Genomic DNA, 18,840 nt, shown 5'->3' on the forward strand with positions numbered 1-18,840 from the left:
AGAACTTGAGTAGTACTGTTATGCCCACATCCTGTTTTGAATCAAGCAGGCAGGTGTGTATATATATATATATATATATATATATATATATATATATATATATATATACGGTATATGGTTTAGACATTTGGTTTTGAGCAGCTGAAACCTTTTAAATGTTGCTTAAATCTTAATGTCAGTCAGTGATTCCTGTACAGTTCAGGCCACAATATTCAAATTTCATGTGCTACATGGTTAATGCTACTAACATTGTGATTTGTGACTCAGATACAAACATGATGAATTCAAGTTAGTAGGTTGCACACATCTATCTGTCATACATTACAGTCTGTCACGTGTACATTCATTCTGTGCACATTCATTTTGTAATGCTTTTCCGCTGTAATTCTGGCCCAGAAAGCATTAAAGTAAGCATTTACAAAAAGTAGTCCATTTTCACAAAAAGGGTTAGGTCAGGCTCCAGTCTGAGGGAACCTTTTATTTTTGCCGGCTGCCATTAAAGCTGGGCAATCAATAATTGCCTCTGTTTGTTTACAAACAAAAAAAGGCAAAAAAAATGTTTGTTTTTTTTATTCTGTTAAAGCGCTCAGTTTTATAGATACTGAGCTAAGATTTGGTGTGGTAGTTGCTGTGTTTAAGTTGTTGGCAGGGCAGCAGGGAATATGCGTTCCTTCAAGGAATACCAGGCTCTTCATTAAAGTGTCTTTTTATTTTTTGCCCTTTGTATCAAAATGACAAAGAGCAAATCAACGTGTCACTCAGTGGGACTTCCAGTCTCTTCCTCTTCCACTGATCGTTGGAGTGCAGGAATTAACTTAAAGATTTGTTTGCGTACATTGGTTCTCCTGCCTTTCCTGGGCAGGGTCCCAAACAAGGACGAGATCCGCGTTTCTTCCCAGGATGGAGACGGAGAGCTGCTGCTGCCGGCCAAACTGGAGCTGCTGGAGCGGCTGAGGGCTTGATGGTGCAGGCTGAAGTTGGATGAACCCGTCTTGGATGTGTCCTGGGAGGGAAAGTCTCTGGAGAAGAAGCAGCCTTCATCTGTGGTGCTGGTGGTGCCGAAGGGACTGGGCGAGCCCAGATCCCCAAACACACTGGCCTGGTCGCTGTCGTCGGTCATCCCACTCTTATAGCTGCTGTCGCTGGAGAAACGACGACCACGACGGCCGAAGGGGGAACTCAGAGCAGCTAAAGACTCTGTCAAGAGGTCTAGACTGCTGTCATTCAAATTACCTGAGAACACAACAAAGACCCTGTGAGGAAAAGTTTCAGCTGCCAGGAAATTTGCATCAGGAAGTTCGTCAGCTCATTTCTCAGGGGAGCACCTTCAAAACAATCTAGAGTTTACGCGCTACAGTACATTACACGATAAACAGCCCTGCCTAAAAGAAACGAGTGTGTCTGTGAGAAAGGAAGTGCTGTGGTCTGACAGCTGAGCCTCTCACCTCGCATTAAACGCTTTTCCTGTAATGTCAGCTCTTGAAGCTCCATCCATTTCTCACGAAACGATTGCTGCATGGGCAGAAACCATCACACACATTCATTTTCACATGTTGAGAGCGTTCGACCACAAAGACTTTGTGTGACAGCTCAAACTGGCAACGAGGTGGAGTTTATTTTAAGTCTTGAAGTGTTTTAGCTGCAGGGTTTTAAAATAGTGTCAGTTTTTTTGCTTATGTCACACATTGTGTTACAATATGTTAGCCATTGAAAGGACCCACCTGAAGCTGGTGCAGCCTCTTCTCCAGTTCTATCTGTTTCACTACGTTCACACACACGGTCTCCATCCTGGGAACAGATTACACATAAAAACACAGTTATCACACTGTTTCTTGTATTTATTGTGTTACGTTGCTGTTAACTGGACTTGATCTTACTTTAGACTGTTGCTCGATTCACTTATTAGATTCAGTACGCTGTCATGGGACAATCCTTGTATGCTGACCCCGTTCACAGAGACGATAACATCACCTATGACAAACGAGGTTACACAGTTTAAAAAGTGTAAGTGCATGTGCGAGCCTCATCTGTCGGTTGTTAAGTAACGCATTCGTGTGAGTCTATGTGTTGAGGTTGTGAGGGGGGGTTCACCTGCGGTCAGCCCTGCATTCTCAGCTACACTGGCCTTGTTCACCTTGCACACGTACGTGCACATCTCCACTGCCGAGCTGCTTTTCAGCTGCACCCCGTACGTCTGCAAAACAAGAGGCCATTTACGAAACAACACTTGAAGTGCAGATTATTAATGAAGTCGTTGAAGAAAATGTGATTTGGCTTACGTGGATTTCAAAACCAAAGAGTTCATTGTCTTGTTTTTCCAAAACAATTGTGATCCTATACCAAAAAAAAAAAAGGCAATGCAAGAAAAGATCTGTTTTATTTGATGAATGTAAAAATGCATCAACGTATCACAATAAATTCAAGATTAATTTGAGTTAAACTAAATGATCAATTGAAACTTGCACTTATTTACCTTTGTGGGTCCATGTAATCAATCAGTGAGGGGGTGTGGGTTAGTTTGGGCTGCAGGAGAAAAGGCACATGTCCTTTAAAACCAATAATAGCTTTGAACAATGTTCATTTTAATACAATGTTAGTACCAACATTTAAAAAGTTATAAATTGCTGAGTGCAGCAAACTGCTCTTTTCATTTCATTAAAAATATAGACACCAATTTGACTTTTCTTGATATACTTATAATGAATTAGAGCGGCGTGAATGTTTAGACCTTATTTATAAATTGCACTTGAGTCATTCTCTCACCTTGCAGGCTCTGGGCAGAGAGGCGGTGTTCTGTCGGTGTCGATCATTGTTCCCCCTCAGCGAGCGCCGGTACCACAGAGAAGCTTTCCTCCTCAGACTGTTATCCAGAATGTCCTGGCTGCTCTGGAGTCCATTGCAGTTCATGGTGGCCTGCATGGTGGAGATGTTCTCAAAGCAGCATCATGACCCGCAGCAGCAGCTCCTCTGTGATGGTGCGGCTCTGCCCTGCTGCACAGCTAAAAGCAGAACGCGTAAAAGCGGAAATCCACATCATGTGATGGTTGTGGTGGACCTGCATCTGCAGAGCCTTAAGTACCTACTTTCCTGTTCACCTCCTTTAAACTTTTTCTTCTCTTTCTTGAGAAGTGCTGCTCTGTTGTTTTGAAAAGAAAAAGGGAGGGAGGCTGCTGAAGCTATTGTGTTTAGTTCTCCCTTCAAAGAGTCCCTTTGCTTTTTTGCAGTCTTAGCAATTCGATTTACGGTCTGTCAGGAATCTGCAAGCATGACAAACTGCCACCTCACTCCTGCACCGGCACCTGCTTGCACCCTTTTTCACTCTCAGTTTCTCAATGGCCTAAGCCTCAGTCCTGTGCGCTGCCAAGCAGGGAGACATGTCTTATGAGGACAGACAAAAGGCTGATTTAGCTCAGAGCCAGATTCTCACTTCGGATACACACAGCATGGGTCAGTGGGCTAAAGGCATCAGACATGGTTGGATCAAAAGAAAAACCACAGTTTGGGGGCTGGCTTATAGTCCGGGAGACAATAGTGGAAGGCGTAAAGGGACTAAATCATGAGGGTTTTATTTTACGACTGACAAAAAAAATTTAAATAGTTCTCACTCCAGAGTAACATAAAAAAAAAACTATTTCATCACAGTACAGTACAGTAAAGCTGATGAAATATTTCTTAACTGGCTGCATCAGGATCTACTCTGTCCCACTGATCCCCAGCAGCACCAGTTAACCACGAGACTGTCTGGAACACAGAGGACACGGCAAACCCCCCAAACATGCTGTTACACTGAGTGCAGAGAAATGTTTTTCTCATGTATGTGATTGGGTCTTAAATTTCTGCACATTTTGTCTTTATTTAAAACAAAACAGTTAGAAACTTAATTAAAGGTCTGGCATTTCTTGAAGGAATGCATATTTCCTTGAATGCCAGAGTTTTAGGCAAAGACGATTGTATGCTGAGAAATTATAAAGTTGTAACCTTCTCCCTCTCTTGCAGTACAGTACTGTGAGATGTCACACTCAGAGCATGTGTTGGGGATGCTCTCATCTATTATCTCATCCATCCATCCATCCATTCATTATCTTTACTCGCTTCTTCCTTTCCAGTTCACGGGGGTCACTGGTGTCCATATCCAGCAGTTACTGTGTGAGAGGTGAGGTAATAGCTGTGAGATCAACTGAGTTATTATTGCCATTGTTACATTCACTGACAAAAGTCAACTGGCTGTGGCAGCCATCTTGAATTGGATGGACTCCACATGGTAATCAGTTGAAGATGTACATCTCCATGTCCATCCGTAGTTGGGTGGAGAAGGCAACATGTCCAGGAGAGAAACCCAGACGTCCCTCTCTCCAGTGACACACTCCAGCTTCTCCTGGGGGACTCCAAAGCATTCTTAGGCCAGAGAAGATACACAAACCCCTCCATCAAGTTCTGGATCCTCCCCCGGGGCCTCTTACCTGTGGGACATGTCCAGGAAGCCTCAAAATAGAGGGATACAGGTGGCATCCCAATTACCGGTAGAAGCCCAAACCACCTCAACCGACTCATTTCAATCTGAAGGAGCAGTGGCTCTACTCTGAGCTCCCTTAAATGATGGAGCTCCTCACTCAGTCTCTAAAGCTGATCCTGACCACTGCATGAAGGAAGCTCATTTTGGCTGCTTGTACCAAGAATCTTGTTCCATAGCTCATGATCCGAACCTCATGACCATAGGTAAGGGTTGTACATAGATATACTATAAATCAAGAGTTTAGCCTTTCAACTCAACTCGTTCTTCACCACGACTGACTGAAGCAACATCCTTATTACTGAGGACGAGGCCCCAATCCATCTCTCACTTTATTTCTACCATTAGGAACAAGATGCCCAGATAATTAAACTCCTCCAACTGAGGACCAAAGACTCTCTCCTGACCAAAAGGGGGCATTCACATCAAATGATAACTCTCTGAGAGTTTCATCAAAATCTACCCAGTGGTTCATGAGATATTTTGCTAACACTAAAAGGGTTGATGCCAATAGTAATTGGTAAACTTGAAATAGGTGTTGTGCCATGAGTGGAACTTGGGAGTATGTTGCACAACTACACCAGATTTTAGCACAATATCTGTAAAAATGGATTGAATTTCAGCCACTTTTAAGTTTTCTAAGATCAGTTAGCTGTGGTGGCCATTTTAGATTGGGTAGGCTCCAAACAATAACTAATTGTTGAGGCGCATCTGATGCTTATTTCTTTTAGGTTTTATTAAACTTTGTCCAGTGGTTCGTAAGATAATTTGGTAACAGACATAAAACATGCACAAAGACATTCAAAAACATTATTGTCAGCCTTTGACCTTTGGCAATAAGCAATAATAAATATAGATTCAGCCTTAGTTATTTATCAAAACTGGACAAAAATAATTATCTCTTCTTTAAAACAGTGGGTTTACTGAAACAACGGGGGGGGGGGGGTGCTTCTTAAAAAAATACATCCACAAGCATATGTTTGCCTTTTTGACATATGTATACCCTTTAAAGAGGAGCTAATATAAACCTTGTTTTGTAAAAATATCATCTTCAGAATAATTTGCATACATATCTGCCAGTTTCCTCACACGTTTCAGATCCCCAACAATTCTGAGCTGATCAATAACATTTTATTAGTTATTTTGAGCATTTCATATTGTTCCTACATTAAAAACAAAAATACATTTCAGCTTTATTGTTATGTGGTCTTACCACCACGAATCAGAACACTTCCACGTATGCTGTAGAGATTATCCACGGTTCTTCCACTGACCAGATGTTTTAGCACCAGACTTATCAGACTTTGGCCAAACTGGTTTATTATTCTGCTCTTTGCATTTCATGTGGTTAAATGGCACAAAAAGTTCTCCCATGTCTTAAAAAAAAAAAAAGTCTGGTACACAGGTACATGACCAAACTAAAACAATTGAAAAATGGTTAATAAAAAAACACAAAAAGCCAAGAGAACTGTTGCTCATAAGATAAAGTGCTATATGTCGTCATCATTGTATGTTCTTATACAATGGCGAAATTAGTTCTCCGCATTTAACCCATCGCACCTGGGATGCACCCAGGTGGAGCAGTGGGCAGCTATGTAGGCGCCTGGGGAGCAATTAGGGACTGGGCATCTTGCTCCGAGACTGTGGGAATAGCTGGGGATTGAACCCGGGACTTTCAGGTCCAGAGTCGGCTGCGCTGCCTCTTCCCCATCATCTCTGTTAAAAGATTCTCAAAGGTTGTTTCCATGGAAGCAAATATGTGTATTTAGTTTAGTTTTCTGAGCTAATTTTTCCAGTGTTTTCTACAAAATCATACACGTTAAAGAGTTTTAACCTAAATGCTCCTCTTCTAACATCACACAAACGCTTCAGTGCATCACTTTTAAGAAGCAGAACTTAAGAAAGTAACCGCTTAGTTAATTATGTCTATTCTTAGCAAGCTCAGGCAAGTGACACCATGTCCTTTACCTACAGTGAAAGGCATCGCATAGAATCTGTTAAAACAGCACAACGTTAAAGCATTGACTCATCTTTGTAGTGCTGATAGCTTTAGGGTTACAGCTTTATTTCCTCTGCCTAACGGACACTAACAAGTAGAGCAGCAGATCAGAAAGCACAGATGAGTCACAGAAGCTCTTAAGTACGAAATCTTGTGGAGAACACGAAAGCAGCTCGTTGTAGATATGATGCTCCGGGAAATTCACGCTGCAGTTTGCACAAGTCGACACTATCGGTGCTTTCAAAATGACCTTTTCAAGTTGAGATTTTTCCACAAAGAAGATGAAACAGCAACGTGAAAAACTGTTTTTTTTTTTTTTGACCCAACAAGAAAACAGATCAAATGCAGATGTAGAAAAATCCACATCTGAGCAGCAACACAGAACAGGATCACAATAATAAAACTTAAGGGGACACTACTATAAAGACGCTATTGCACTTTGATTATTTATTTTTGGAGCATTTACATTTTATTAGCTTCGTCGACCCATTCAAGTGTCAAAATAGACAAAAGTGTCTTAGCATAGATACGACTTGGGATAAACAACTGAACTTCCAGCAGGTTTAAGGACTTTTTTTTTATTAACAGCAGGAATATTGTGATTGCAAATAACAATTTGAGTGCAAACTGAAGTTAATGATTCCCAAAAAATAAAGAAATAGGATAACAATTTGCATGAACTGTTATGAGTAGAATTTCAACAGAACAAATAATTTCCAAACATAGACATTAAGGTTTAAAGTCAGTTAATTCAGTGCAGTTGAGATTTTCAAAATCCAACCAAACCATGTTGATTATGCTAAAGACTGAGCCAGTCAAACCATAATGTTTACTGAATAATTATAGAGTAGGAAACACTTTAAAAAGTTGCATGCAAACTGTTGCCACATTTATAAGCAGATCCAGTGTCTTACTTCTTAAAGTGTGAGTAGCTGGTTTAATAGAAGTGACAGCGCTGCTCATTCATAACTTTCTTATAACAGAAATCAATCATTTCCTACAGTAACGTGTCTGCAGTGACACTAAGCATCGTATAAGAGCTGCAACTAAAATCACAAACAGGATGCAACGCTTTAGATGAATGAAAAGCCTAAAGAGATGTTTCTGAACATGGATCACCTTTCCAATGATAAATCTCAAATGATATGAAACTCAGACGGATACACATGCAGGCACTTTTACACATATTTAGTTTAAACAAGCACAAATGGTGTACAGATAAACATTTGATACCTTCTGATACATCAAGGCCTTACAAGCCACTCAAAGCATGGCATTAATAATCGTTATGTGGAACCTTAATGCGTTTATTAGTATCACAGCATTTGCTTTGCAGCAACTTCTATTGTCATATTTTTATTTACATCTTTATAAATACATCTTATTTTGTTGTTTGGAACAATACAAAACCTGCTGCTCTTCCCTTTAAAACATTTAAAGCCTTTTGAGTCAAAATGAACATAAAGTTCACTGTAAATTTGGTGTTGAGATTTTCTAATTATGAATGAGTTTTTGTTCATATATAGGCTATTATAAAACAAACCAGTTTTTCAATGTTCAAAATATATGGCCACAGATTCTACATTCACTTTATTAAAGCATCATAATTAAACAATCAACTTTCCCATAAAGCAATGCAAATAGACACGGCTTTGCGTCAAATGATTAAAAAAAATATAAGATCAAGCTTGAGACATGTCAGAAAAAATAAAATAAATACAAAAATATATATTTTTTTTATTGTGTATAGCGTAAAATCTTATTTTAGGCTGAACTTCCATTAGTTTACTATGTGTCATAATTAGCTCATCTTGGAATCGTTGGTGGGACTGGATGACATTAATTTAGCTTTTTAACATGAATATCTGTCCTGCAACTATATATTATTTATGCAGTATTTGAGAAATGGATTTAACCTAAAAAGCCAATAATAAAAACTCTGGTTTATTTTACTGTATACTTGACATAAATGGCCTTACACTCAGTTTTTTTCTTCTAACCAGGTACAGAGGAAGACCACTTTGTCAGGATAGTCTGTCAAAGTAACATTCCACCATTTAAATTATAAACTTCCATTCATTTGCTGCCATTAGTAAAGACGGAGTTAGATGTAGCTCTTTACAGTCTTATCCATGTAGCAAACACTATCAGCATACTGGTACTTCTTGCCAGAGGAACTTTGTATTTCAGTGGTAGTTTATATATTTATTACGCATTTATTATGTATTCATTACGTAGCAGCTATGCTACAGTGCTAATGAAAGCTTGCACACAAACAGCAACAAAGAGGAAAGTGTTGTCTTTTGTTGTGATATTTTTGCATTCCCAATGACAAAAACACTGGGGTGTTGCGCAAATTATAAATAACAGAATGCAGTGGTTTGCAGTGACAATGGCTCACGGTAAACATACTAAAGGTTTAAACTAGAAAATTGTATTAAATTTTGGGGGAAAAAATGTTAATTTTGAATTTAAAGGCAACAATACGTCTCTAAAAAGAACTAAACAGAGGAAACAAGACTAAAAGTTAGTTCTATAAATAAAAAAAAACAGCTTAGGAGCATTTTGCACCTATTTAGGTTAATCAGCAACAGGTCAGTGAGAGGACAGAGTACGAGAAGAGCTTTTTAGAGGCTGAATCTCTCTGAAGTAAACACGGGCAGAGGCTCACCAGTCTGTGAAAAACTGTCTAAAAATAGTGAAACAATTTCAGAATACTGTTCATCAATGGAAAATTGGGGCAACTTTTAATATCTCATCTCCTACAGTCCATAATGTCATTAAGAAAATAAGAATCTGGAGAAATCTGTGCAAAGGACAAGGCTCGAAGTAAATATTGGATGCCTGTAATCTTTAGGCCCTCAGGTGGCACTGAATTTAAAAAATAAAAAAAAGCTCTGGTTCTGTTACGAACAGAACATGGGTTGAGGAACACTTCCACAAATTATTGTCTGTAAACACAGTTCGCTCTGCCATCCACAAACTGATTAAAGCTCTATCATGCAAAAAAGAAGCCATATGTGAACACCATCCAGAAACTCTGGATCAAAACTCATTTCAAATAAGCAAAGTAAAAAAAAAAAAACCCTGGTCTGTAGTCAGACATATAAAAAATTTAAATTCGTTATGGATTTTGATATGTTTACTACAGTCCATTGTGAATAAAATGTATTTTTTAAAAGATTTTCTTTACATTGCATTCTGTTTGTATTCACATTTTACACAACATAACATCTATGCTAGTGTAGATGCTGTCATCTAGGACAGGGGTGGTTTTCATCTCCATTTATGAAATGGAAGTACGTTATTTACTACTGCTCGAGCTTTCTGTTGAGTTACGCTGCAGTGTCCATCAGCCACCACAAGGGACGCTGCAGCAACACCCCCCACTTCCGAGGCTAACGCCTCCAGGTGTATATTTGTCTGTATTCCCTCTCATAGACCTTTCGGCAAATCGTTTGAACTGATCAAACTAAAAGTAAACAAAGTATTTGAGATTATTTGGGAATGTGTCAAAACCAGTTAATTTTTTTTAAGCTGTCATTGAACAGTCTCACTACCCAGCAGCACTGCATTCACAACAATATACGGCACAAAAAACAACAATGTGCAACTTCAAGCTTTGGGCACTTCAAATACTGAGGTAGCAAAATGACATTTAACATATGTCACATGGCTCTTCCTACAAAAACTTTTGCTGTTGGAATTTTTTTTTTTAAAAGTCAGTCTCCTGAATGTTTTTGTGTAAATATCTTCACACACATATTTCCCTCAGTGCTTTGGCACCAAAAACAACCCAAGCAGACTCTGTGAGGATGTGCTTGGGTCCAGCTTCAGGCCTTCAAGTTCCTCACACCGCACCAGTGCAGATCTCTGGAACGACTGATAAAACTAGTCTTTGACGTCCTTGGTGACAGAGAGCTGAGACACGGTCTTCTTGACTCGCAGGGCAGTGAGTCGTGCCGCGGAGTTGGAGTACCAGCACTCCCTCATCAGTTTTCCCATCACACGCAGAGCCTGATGCAACGACAAATATTGTTATTATGATGGTCTAAAGCACAGACAGGGTTGCTTACATTCACAGAAATAAGAAGTGGTTAAAGCGTGTGTGAATGCAATTATACAGTAATTATTATAATTTAATTAATAGTTTAATCTTAACTTTTAACCAAATTTTCAGTTTTCATTTAACTGATATAAACTAATCTAGAATTAATGTTTTCTATATTTTTACATTTCCTTTTGTTTTACTGTTTTAAATTATTTAGATATTGTATTGCACTTTTATAGACTGAGTCAGTGTCCATTTTTGCTGAACACAATATTTCAGCTTTTCAAAAGTCAAGTTTATCTTACTTTTTTCCTTAAAACGAGCTGAAATAAGAATTTATCTCAGCAAAAAGCAGACTTCATGTATTTCCGTCCATCTGAGGTTAGTTTGTACCCAGAACACTTGATGCCAGAGTTGATGTATGGCTTCCTCCTTGTGAAATACAAATTACCGGTACATTTCTGTGTGGACTGTTCTGAGAAGCAATGGTTTTTCAAGGTAATTCTGTGCCTACGAGGACAGTTTTGGCCTCCTACACACCAAGACTTTCCCAGACTTCATCTATTTTACACACTGAATATGTTGGGAGGGAGTGGCCTCAGGATTCTATTTGCGGACGATGTAGTCCTGTTGGTGTCATCGTGCAATGATTGTCAGTTCTCCAGCAGTTTGCAGCGGAGTGTGAAGTGGATGGGATGAGGATCAGCACCTCCAAATCTGAGACCATTGTCCTCAGACAGAAAAGAGTGGATTGCTTTTTTCAGGTCTAGAGTGAGGCTCTGCCTCATGTAGAGGAGTTCAAGTATCTCAAGGTTTTGTTCAGGAGTGAGTGTTGAGTGTGAGATTGACAAATGCATCAGTGCAGCTTCTACAGTATTGTAGACTCTGTGCCGGTCCGTTTTGATGAAGAGGGAGCTGAGCTGTCAGACAAAGCTCTTTGTTTACCGATCGGTCTACGTTCCTATCCTCAAAAACTTTTGTTAGTGACTGCAAGAACAAGATTGCAGATACAAGTGGTTTAAATTAATTTTCTCCACTGGGTCGCTGGACTCTCCTTTAGAGAAAATGTGAGAAGTTCATTTATTTGATAAAGACTCAGCAGAGCCACTGCTCCTCCACATCGAGAGGAGCCAGTTGAGGTGGTTTGAGCATCTGGTAAGGATGCTCCCTGGACACCTCCCTAGAGAGGTTTTCCAGACATGTCCAACTGGGAGGACACCCCGGGGAAGACCCAGGACATGCTGGAGAGACTACTGGCGCTTTCCACTGTCTCAACATTCTGCAGTTCTGCATGACACCGCACCAGTTAAGGGCCTCTCCACTGTCGGTGTCCACCCCACTCAGCTCGGTTTATGGGACCACCTTGCTCGTGGTTCCAAGCGGGCTGGTCTGAGGGGCCGATTTTGATGTAAGCAGATAGCAGCCATTGATTGGCCAGAGGAGATATGTTACTGGATGACCTGCCCAGAAAACTGTAAAACTACATCTGAACCTCCACTTCCTCGTCCTGTTGACGGACAGCGCAACAAGAAATTTGCACTGTTACAGAAAGATATCAGAGATGATAGCTACACCCAGACTTATAAACAGTGCCAGAATAAGCTAACAAAATTCAATCCAGATTATAGGGTGATTAAGACCACAATGAGTGGACTGGCTAGAACACAAAAAGACCAGTTTCGATCCCTCCCACTTTGCATTGACGATCCTGCCCACAGAGTGGGGAAACTGGTCAGCCTGCACTGTAAGGGCAAATCCCCTACACCTGAGAAGAACTGAGAAGAGGAGAGCCAAGTGGAGCTGCACTTGCCAATGGCAAAGTGGCATAAGTCTCTCGCTTGGTCTGGGAAAGCCTTGTAGTCCTCCTGGAACAACAAAGAGGTGGCTGTGGAAAGAAATGTCAGGGCCTCCCTGCTCAAGCTACTGTCTCCATGATCTAACTCCTGAACGAGTGGAAGACGATGAATGGTTGGAATGTGTTGAAAGACGTATGGTCTTTTGCACTGAGAGACATTACCAAATAAGTTGCTGTGTGCAAGCTTTTTTATGAAGGTGTTAGATCTATTTCTTCCAATATAAAAGTTTAAAACAGTCCCTAACACCAAACTATTTTGTTTGCATATTTCTTTTAATTTAATAAAGATGCTCAGTAAAAAAAAATAGTAATTGTCATATTTGTCTGTTGAACAAATACAAAAATATATATATATATATTTGAAAATTCAAGAGTGCATTCAACCATGCATTTTAGGAACATATCCCAATCTTTTTGGGTATTATGTTACCAATCATTTAATTCTGTTACATTAGAACGTTATTTAAAAAAGAAAATATCTCTAATCAAAACAAATGGTAAATGGTAAATGGACTGTACTTATATAGCACCTTTCTATCTTATTTCAAGATACTCATAGCACTTTACAACACAATCTGTGTCCTCATTTACCCATTCATACAGCACTCTACTAGATCTCTAAAAAAATAATTGAACAAATCACAGATCACATTCATACACTGATGGGACACACATCAGAGGCAGTGAGGGGTTCAGTGTCTTGCCCAGGGACACTTCAGCATGTGATTGCTGGTGGATTCAAACCCCCAACTCTCGCATTGGAGGTCGACTGCTCTAACCACTCAGCCACAGCCGCCCAATAAAACAATAAAACAATAAAGAAAAAGGGTACAAATATTCACCTTCTCTAAATACCCAAGTATGACAGAATTAAGGAAGGTGCTTTAAGTCAGCATTACAGGCCTTATATTTGCTATTTATCTGTTGCTAAAGTTTATAAAAATGTTTTTCTGGCTAATGGAGATTATCTATGTTAGGCTGATTGGTAACACTAAATTGTCCCTAGGTGTGAGTGAGAGAGTGAATGGTTGTTTGTCTCATTTGTTTCTATGTCCCTGTGATGGACTGGAGACCTGTCCAGGGTGTCTCTCACCTCTCACACAGTGATTGCTGATATAGGCACCAGTGACCCCCGTGACCCGAAAAAGGAAGAAGCGGGTTAAAGATAATGAATGGACGGACAGATGAATTAAAATATATTTCTCTGCCAGGCCAAACACACTACTACTCAATGTAAATCAAAATCTTCTCTTTTTTCCCCCCCAAAAACCATTTTAATCTGTTTTTGTCCATATGCAACATTCTATTCTCAAAATGAATTGTAATAAACCAAGTATAATCTTTTTTTACTTGGCTATTTATTTACCGGTAGTTATAATGTAGCTCAGGTGTACAGATGGTTTGCTGTAACTTCAATGTATTTGCAGTAAAACCATTTTGTTTTCACTTCTGCCTTGAGAGTTTTTTCATCAACTTTTGTTCAAAATGTTTCCAGAACTGAAACCGTGAAGAACTCGCTCACGTTTCTGTACCGTTTATTCTCTAACAATTTATTTCTCTTTGTTTTTGTTAGTTTCATGCCTAGTAACCTGGGAAGAAAAAGGCTTTCTTACAGGCAAACAGTCAATTAAAGGGTTTTTAAAGGGTCATGATTATAGACAAATGTAAAAGAGTTAAAAAAAACACAAAGAACCATGCATCAATAAATGTCATGATCTGTGTATGTTACGTTCTTTTTGATTGCCTTTGTGTTTAAGATCAGGTTCAGTTTCATTTTTTCGTCATTATGTTTTATTTGACTTGAGTTTTACCTTCTTGTGTTCATCTCTGTGTTCATGCCCTCAGTTAGCTGTATACTCTGTTTTTCCAGTTAGCCCGCCACTCTCACCTGTTCTTAATCTGCAATTTACTCAGCTGCAATCCCACCCATCGTTAGTCCTATATATTCTGGTTCTGTCTCACCACTCACTAATTCTGCATTATTGACTTGAACGCCACAAGCTTCAGTTTCCTTCGAGCTCCCTGTATCGTTCACCTTGAATCCCTCGAGTTTCTGCCGCGTCTGCCGTTTTCTTTTGTTCGTTTAATAAATAAGTTGACTTTTTCAAGATCCTCATATTTGTCTGCATACAGGGTCCAAAACCTGTGACCATGACAATAAAACTTAAATCAGTAAACCTACAAATTTACATGAACAGGTGTGCATACAGTCATTTTAGTTTTGGATCTGCATGATTTGCATGAATCCTTCTACACCAGTTATCTGTTAAGGACTCATGTCAAAAATAATTCATATAAACTGGTTTAGCTATTCTGTCTAAATGGGAGATCTTTCATTGTTATTTTTTGGAGTAGGGGATGAGGTGTTGAGGGTCAGCAGTCAGTTGGAGCACAGCGGGGGGGGGGGGGGGGGGTGTTAACTAGCAGAATGATGATCAGTAACCCAGCCTCACCTCGCAGCTCTGCCACTGGTTGGGAACGTTGGGTCTAAGTTTCTGATCACACACCACCTTCTTCATGTCCTCGATGGACGGATCTGAAGGCACCATGTCGTAATAAGGCAGCTGAAAGTCTTCATGAAGTCCTGGGAGAACGGCAGAAACCGCAAATGTGTTTGTCTCATCACCATGACCCACAATGCACTGAGATCCTCTCCGTTATCTGTGATTTGATCTGTTTAATCATGAGCAAGTGGGTAACAGTTTAAAATACCTCTCACAGAGCATCTTCTGGACAGTTCCCAGAACACCAGGCCCAGAGAATAAATGTCTGCCCTCTTGAACGACTCAAAGTTGTTCATATTAATCGACTCATCCAGGATCTCTGGAGCCATGTACCTGCAGAGGACAAAGTGATTCAAACCTAATGACGAAAAGGACCAGAGCTGCACAGATTATTTGCCTAACCAGTTGGTGGATGTGAGTTTATTTGGATTTTTTTTTAATTATTACTACATATTCAAAAGCTCCTTTTCTGGGGATTTATACTCAATTACCAGAAAATGAGCGTTTCTCAAAAACAGAACACTCTTTGTGGTATTTGCTTAAATAAAATATTGTTTTGAAATGTAAAGTGTCTCTAGGGATCACCAAAGTTTAAAAGTTGACTTCTCATACATTTCATGTTCTCACATTCATCTTCTCACACTGGTTGTGTCCGTTTCATCTGCTCTTTAAATAGAAGTAAAGTTTGATGGTGTTTTGAACAGGACAAGAACTTGTTTCAGTGTTACTTCTTCTACACGTCCAGCTAATGTTACACACATTTCTGTTCCTCCGTGTTGCTTTCAGGTCTCTGTTTTGTGGGTGTAAAACGAGTGCTCTGACCTCTTGGTTCCCACTCTGTGGTTGAATGGTATGTCGATGGTGTTCGTGCAGGAGTTGTGTTTAACGGCCAAACCCAGGTCTGCGATGACCGCCGTCCCGTTCTTCTTCACCAGGACATTTTTAGACTTTAGATCTCTGTGAGCGATCGCAGGCTTCCCTACAGAGGATAGGGAGTTATGAAAAAAAAAAAAGCTAATGAGAACTGAACATTTTTTTTATATTAAAACAAATATTTTGAATCTTCCAAAAGTGGCAGAAAACAATATTAAATGGCTTGTCTCATCATATAAATGCATGTTTTACTTTATAAACCAGATAAAGTAGTCCCTCACTACTTCACGGTTCGACTTTCGCGGACTCGCTCTAGCGCGGTTTGTGAACGTACAGTACATGTACATAAAATTGCACCAAAATAGTAATAATTGTACAGTTCAGTACTGTACATGACTCACAATTGTCGACTTTAAAGTAATATTACTGTGCTCACGTAGTTGGAAAAAAGTTAATGACAAAAATAATAATTCAAACAGCTGCCACCATTTTGTAGTTTTCTTTCAATAAGCCTACACAGTAATCGTCACTCATAAGGGTCGTCCAGAGGTCAATACTGTACTGCAGTGCCTCCGGCTGCTGCTCTCTGCCAAACAGAAAGTGAAGTCATGACTGCCGAACCGGCTTTTCAAATGTAAGATTTTAATCATGTCACTTGGACAAGTTTCTTTAAGAACATTAAATGTTACAAACTTAAGATTCACAAGAAATAAATCATGTCAGGACATGTCTCCTTAAGAAACAGAGCATTGTGCTGTGCATGATTGGCTGCACAGAACCGGACCCAGACACAGCGGTGAACCAGAGCTCCTAGCCGGCCCATGAGGGCTTCCAAGCGGGGCAGCGCCGCAGCAGGTCCGGGGCTGTTTCCGGAGCCCACTGGGACTTTTTTCATCTGTCAGTTCGGAGCAGAACTGAGCCGCTGCTGTTCTGCAGAGCCAGGACAATAAAATTTAGTAGCTACATATGTTGTTAAAATTAGTAGGTTTAAGAGTTTAGATCATTGATTGTGGGCTTTGTCACTGCAGGGTACGTCTGCAGAAATGGACCAGAGTCGGACCTGTAGTGAACTAGGCCTGAGGTCAAGTCCTGACCTTAAGGACCTTATGGGACAGAAACTGTCATTTCATTGATTTGAATCCAGAAATACAGGTTGACCCATCCTGAGACTTTCTTTCTTAAATTAATCAAGTGAAAGAAGACTACTTTCGATTATCATTACTATTTTACAAATGTTTGATAATCAAATTGTGTTAGTTCAAACAATGTTTAAATGTTGAAGTGAACTACTCATTTTTAAATCAACTGTGAAACAGTAATAACGATTTTTAATCCTCATTCAAAGTGGAAATCAAGTTGGAATATGTTACAGAGTAATGATTCAATTTCTTGATCGTCTGTTTGAAATGAGCAAGTTGTGTAAGTTGGTCAAAGTTCAAGTTTTGGTCAACTGCAAGTTTACTGAAAAAGAAATGTCATGTTTAACTTTTACAGCAAGATACTAGAGAATTGACTCCACGAAGTCTGAGTTCTTCATAATATCTTCTGTCTGTTCTTAAACAATCTTAATCTTTTTCCTTGAATTTTTAATAACACCTTACATCACAAAACACGCCTCTGTTTTGGTCAATCGACCAATCAGAAAGTTCTCAAATGAACCGGAAGTGCGCCCTTTTAAAAGGTGCAACACTTCCTAGTTCACTGTAGATGAAGAAGTTCTGCAGGAGCTCGAGCAGTTCTGCAGTTCTGAAACTCGGCAGTTCCAGAGTCCAGAATGCTGGAATGCAGCATGCTCAGGACATCTGCAACTAAGCTGGACGAGAGAAGTTCAGAGGAATTATGAAGTCTGTTCTGGATGATCTCACGACTCCCGAGGTTTAGCTGTTCTTACGGAGACGCTGAAAGAGTTGAAAGGAGAGCTCTACACCAACGCTGAAACTATCATCTGCAAAGGTAAAAGAGTCGATCTCAACCAAAGCGTACCGTTGGGTCAAGCTGGTCTAGAAGGAGCGTGCTGTTTCTGGTTATAACAGACTTCATAATTCCTCTGAACTTCTCTCGTCCAGCTTAGTTGCAGATGTCCTGAGCATGCTGCATTCCAGCATTCTGGACTCTGGAACTGCCGAGTTTCAGAACTGCAGAACTGCTCGAGCTCCTGCAGAACTTCTTCATCTACAGTGAACTAGGAAGTGTTGCACCTTTTAAAAGGGCGCACTTCCGGTTCATTTGAGAACTTTCTGATTGGTCGATTGACCAAAACAGAGGCGTGTTTTGTGATGTAAGGTGTTATTAAAAATTCAAGGAAAAAGATTAAGATTGTTTAAGAACAGACAGAAGATATTATGAAGAACTCAGACTTCGTGGAGTCAATTCTCTAGTATCTTGCTGTAAAAGTTAAACATGACATTTCTTTTTCAGTAAACTTGCAGTTGACCAAAACTTGAACTTTGACCAACTTACACAACTTGCTCATTTCAAACAGACGATCAAGAAATTGAATCATTACTCTGTAACATATTCCAACTTGATTTCCACTTTGAATGAGGATTAAAAATCGTTATTACTGTTTCACAGTTGATTTAAAAATGAGTAGTTCACTTCAACATTTAAACATTGTTTGAACTAACACAATTTGATTATCAAACATTTGTAAAATAGTAATGATAATCGAAAGTAGTCTCACTTGATTAATTTAAGAAAGAAAGTCTCAGGATGGGTCAACCTGTATTTCTGGATTCAAATCAATGAAATGACAGTTTCTGTCCCATAAGGTCCTTAAGGTCAGGATTTGACCTCAGGCCTAGTTCACTACAGACCGGAACCGAGAGCTACAGCTGTTCTGCAGAGCTGGTAAGTAATCTTTAGTAGCTACATATCCAGTACTATATGTATACTGTTAAAATAACATAGGTTTAAGAGTTTAGAACATTATAAGAGTGTGGGAGGAGTTTATAAACCCTTATTTGATAAACTGATTTGATCTAAAAGGCAAACTTATGGTCAAAATGTGTAACTTAGCAAACAAATAGATGATGTTTGTCGTTTTAC

At 39.6% G+C, this 18,840-nt stretch overlaps 2 protein-coding genes across 2 annotated transcripts in view; both read right to left on the bottom strand.

Moving 5' to 3' along the window:
* Positions 1–754: 754 nt before the first annotated feature.
* On the bottom strand, positions 755–3,061 carry LOC119419111 (cytohesin 1 interacting protein). The gene is given in 9 exon segments (XM_037686413.1): positions 755–1,233; positions 1,446–1,512; positions 1,722–1,788; positions 1,878–1,971; positions 2,092–2,194; positions 2,280–2,334; positions 2,474–2,523; positions 2,764–3,006; positions 3,008–3,061. Coding segments are annotated over 9 exon segments (1,212 nt in total).
* A 7,149-nt stretch (positions 3,062–10,210) lies between these two features.
* LOC119419112 (activin receptor type-1C) overlaps positions 10,211–18,840 on the bottom strand; it is an 18,006-nt gene continuing 9,376 nt past the window's right edge. Inside the window, exons 6-9 of the mRNA XM_037686414.1 lie at positions 15,742–15,898; positions 15,128–15,252; positions 14,869–14,999; positions 10,211–10,526 (exon numbers count right to left, since the gene is read on the bottom strand). Of these exons, the coding sequence (XP_037542342.1) occupies positions 10,401–10,526; positions 14,869–14,999; positions 15,128–15,252; positions 15,742–15,898 (539 nt within the window). The 3' untranslated portion in view covers positions 10,211–10,400. The remainder of the gene's footprint in view (positions 10,527–14,868; positions 15,000–15,127; positions 15,253–15,741; positions 15,899–18,840) is intronic.

The sequence above is a fragment of the Nematolebias whitei genome, chromosome 13 (assembly GCF_014905685.2).
Source record: "Nematolebias whitei isolate Nwh7 chromosome 13, NemWhi1, whole genome shotgun sequence".
In the NCBI taxonomy this organism is placed as follows: domain Eukaryota; kingdom Metazoa; phylum Chordata; class Actinopteri; order Cyprinodontiformes; family Rivulidae; genus Nematolebias; species Nematolebias whitei.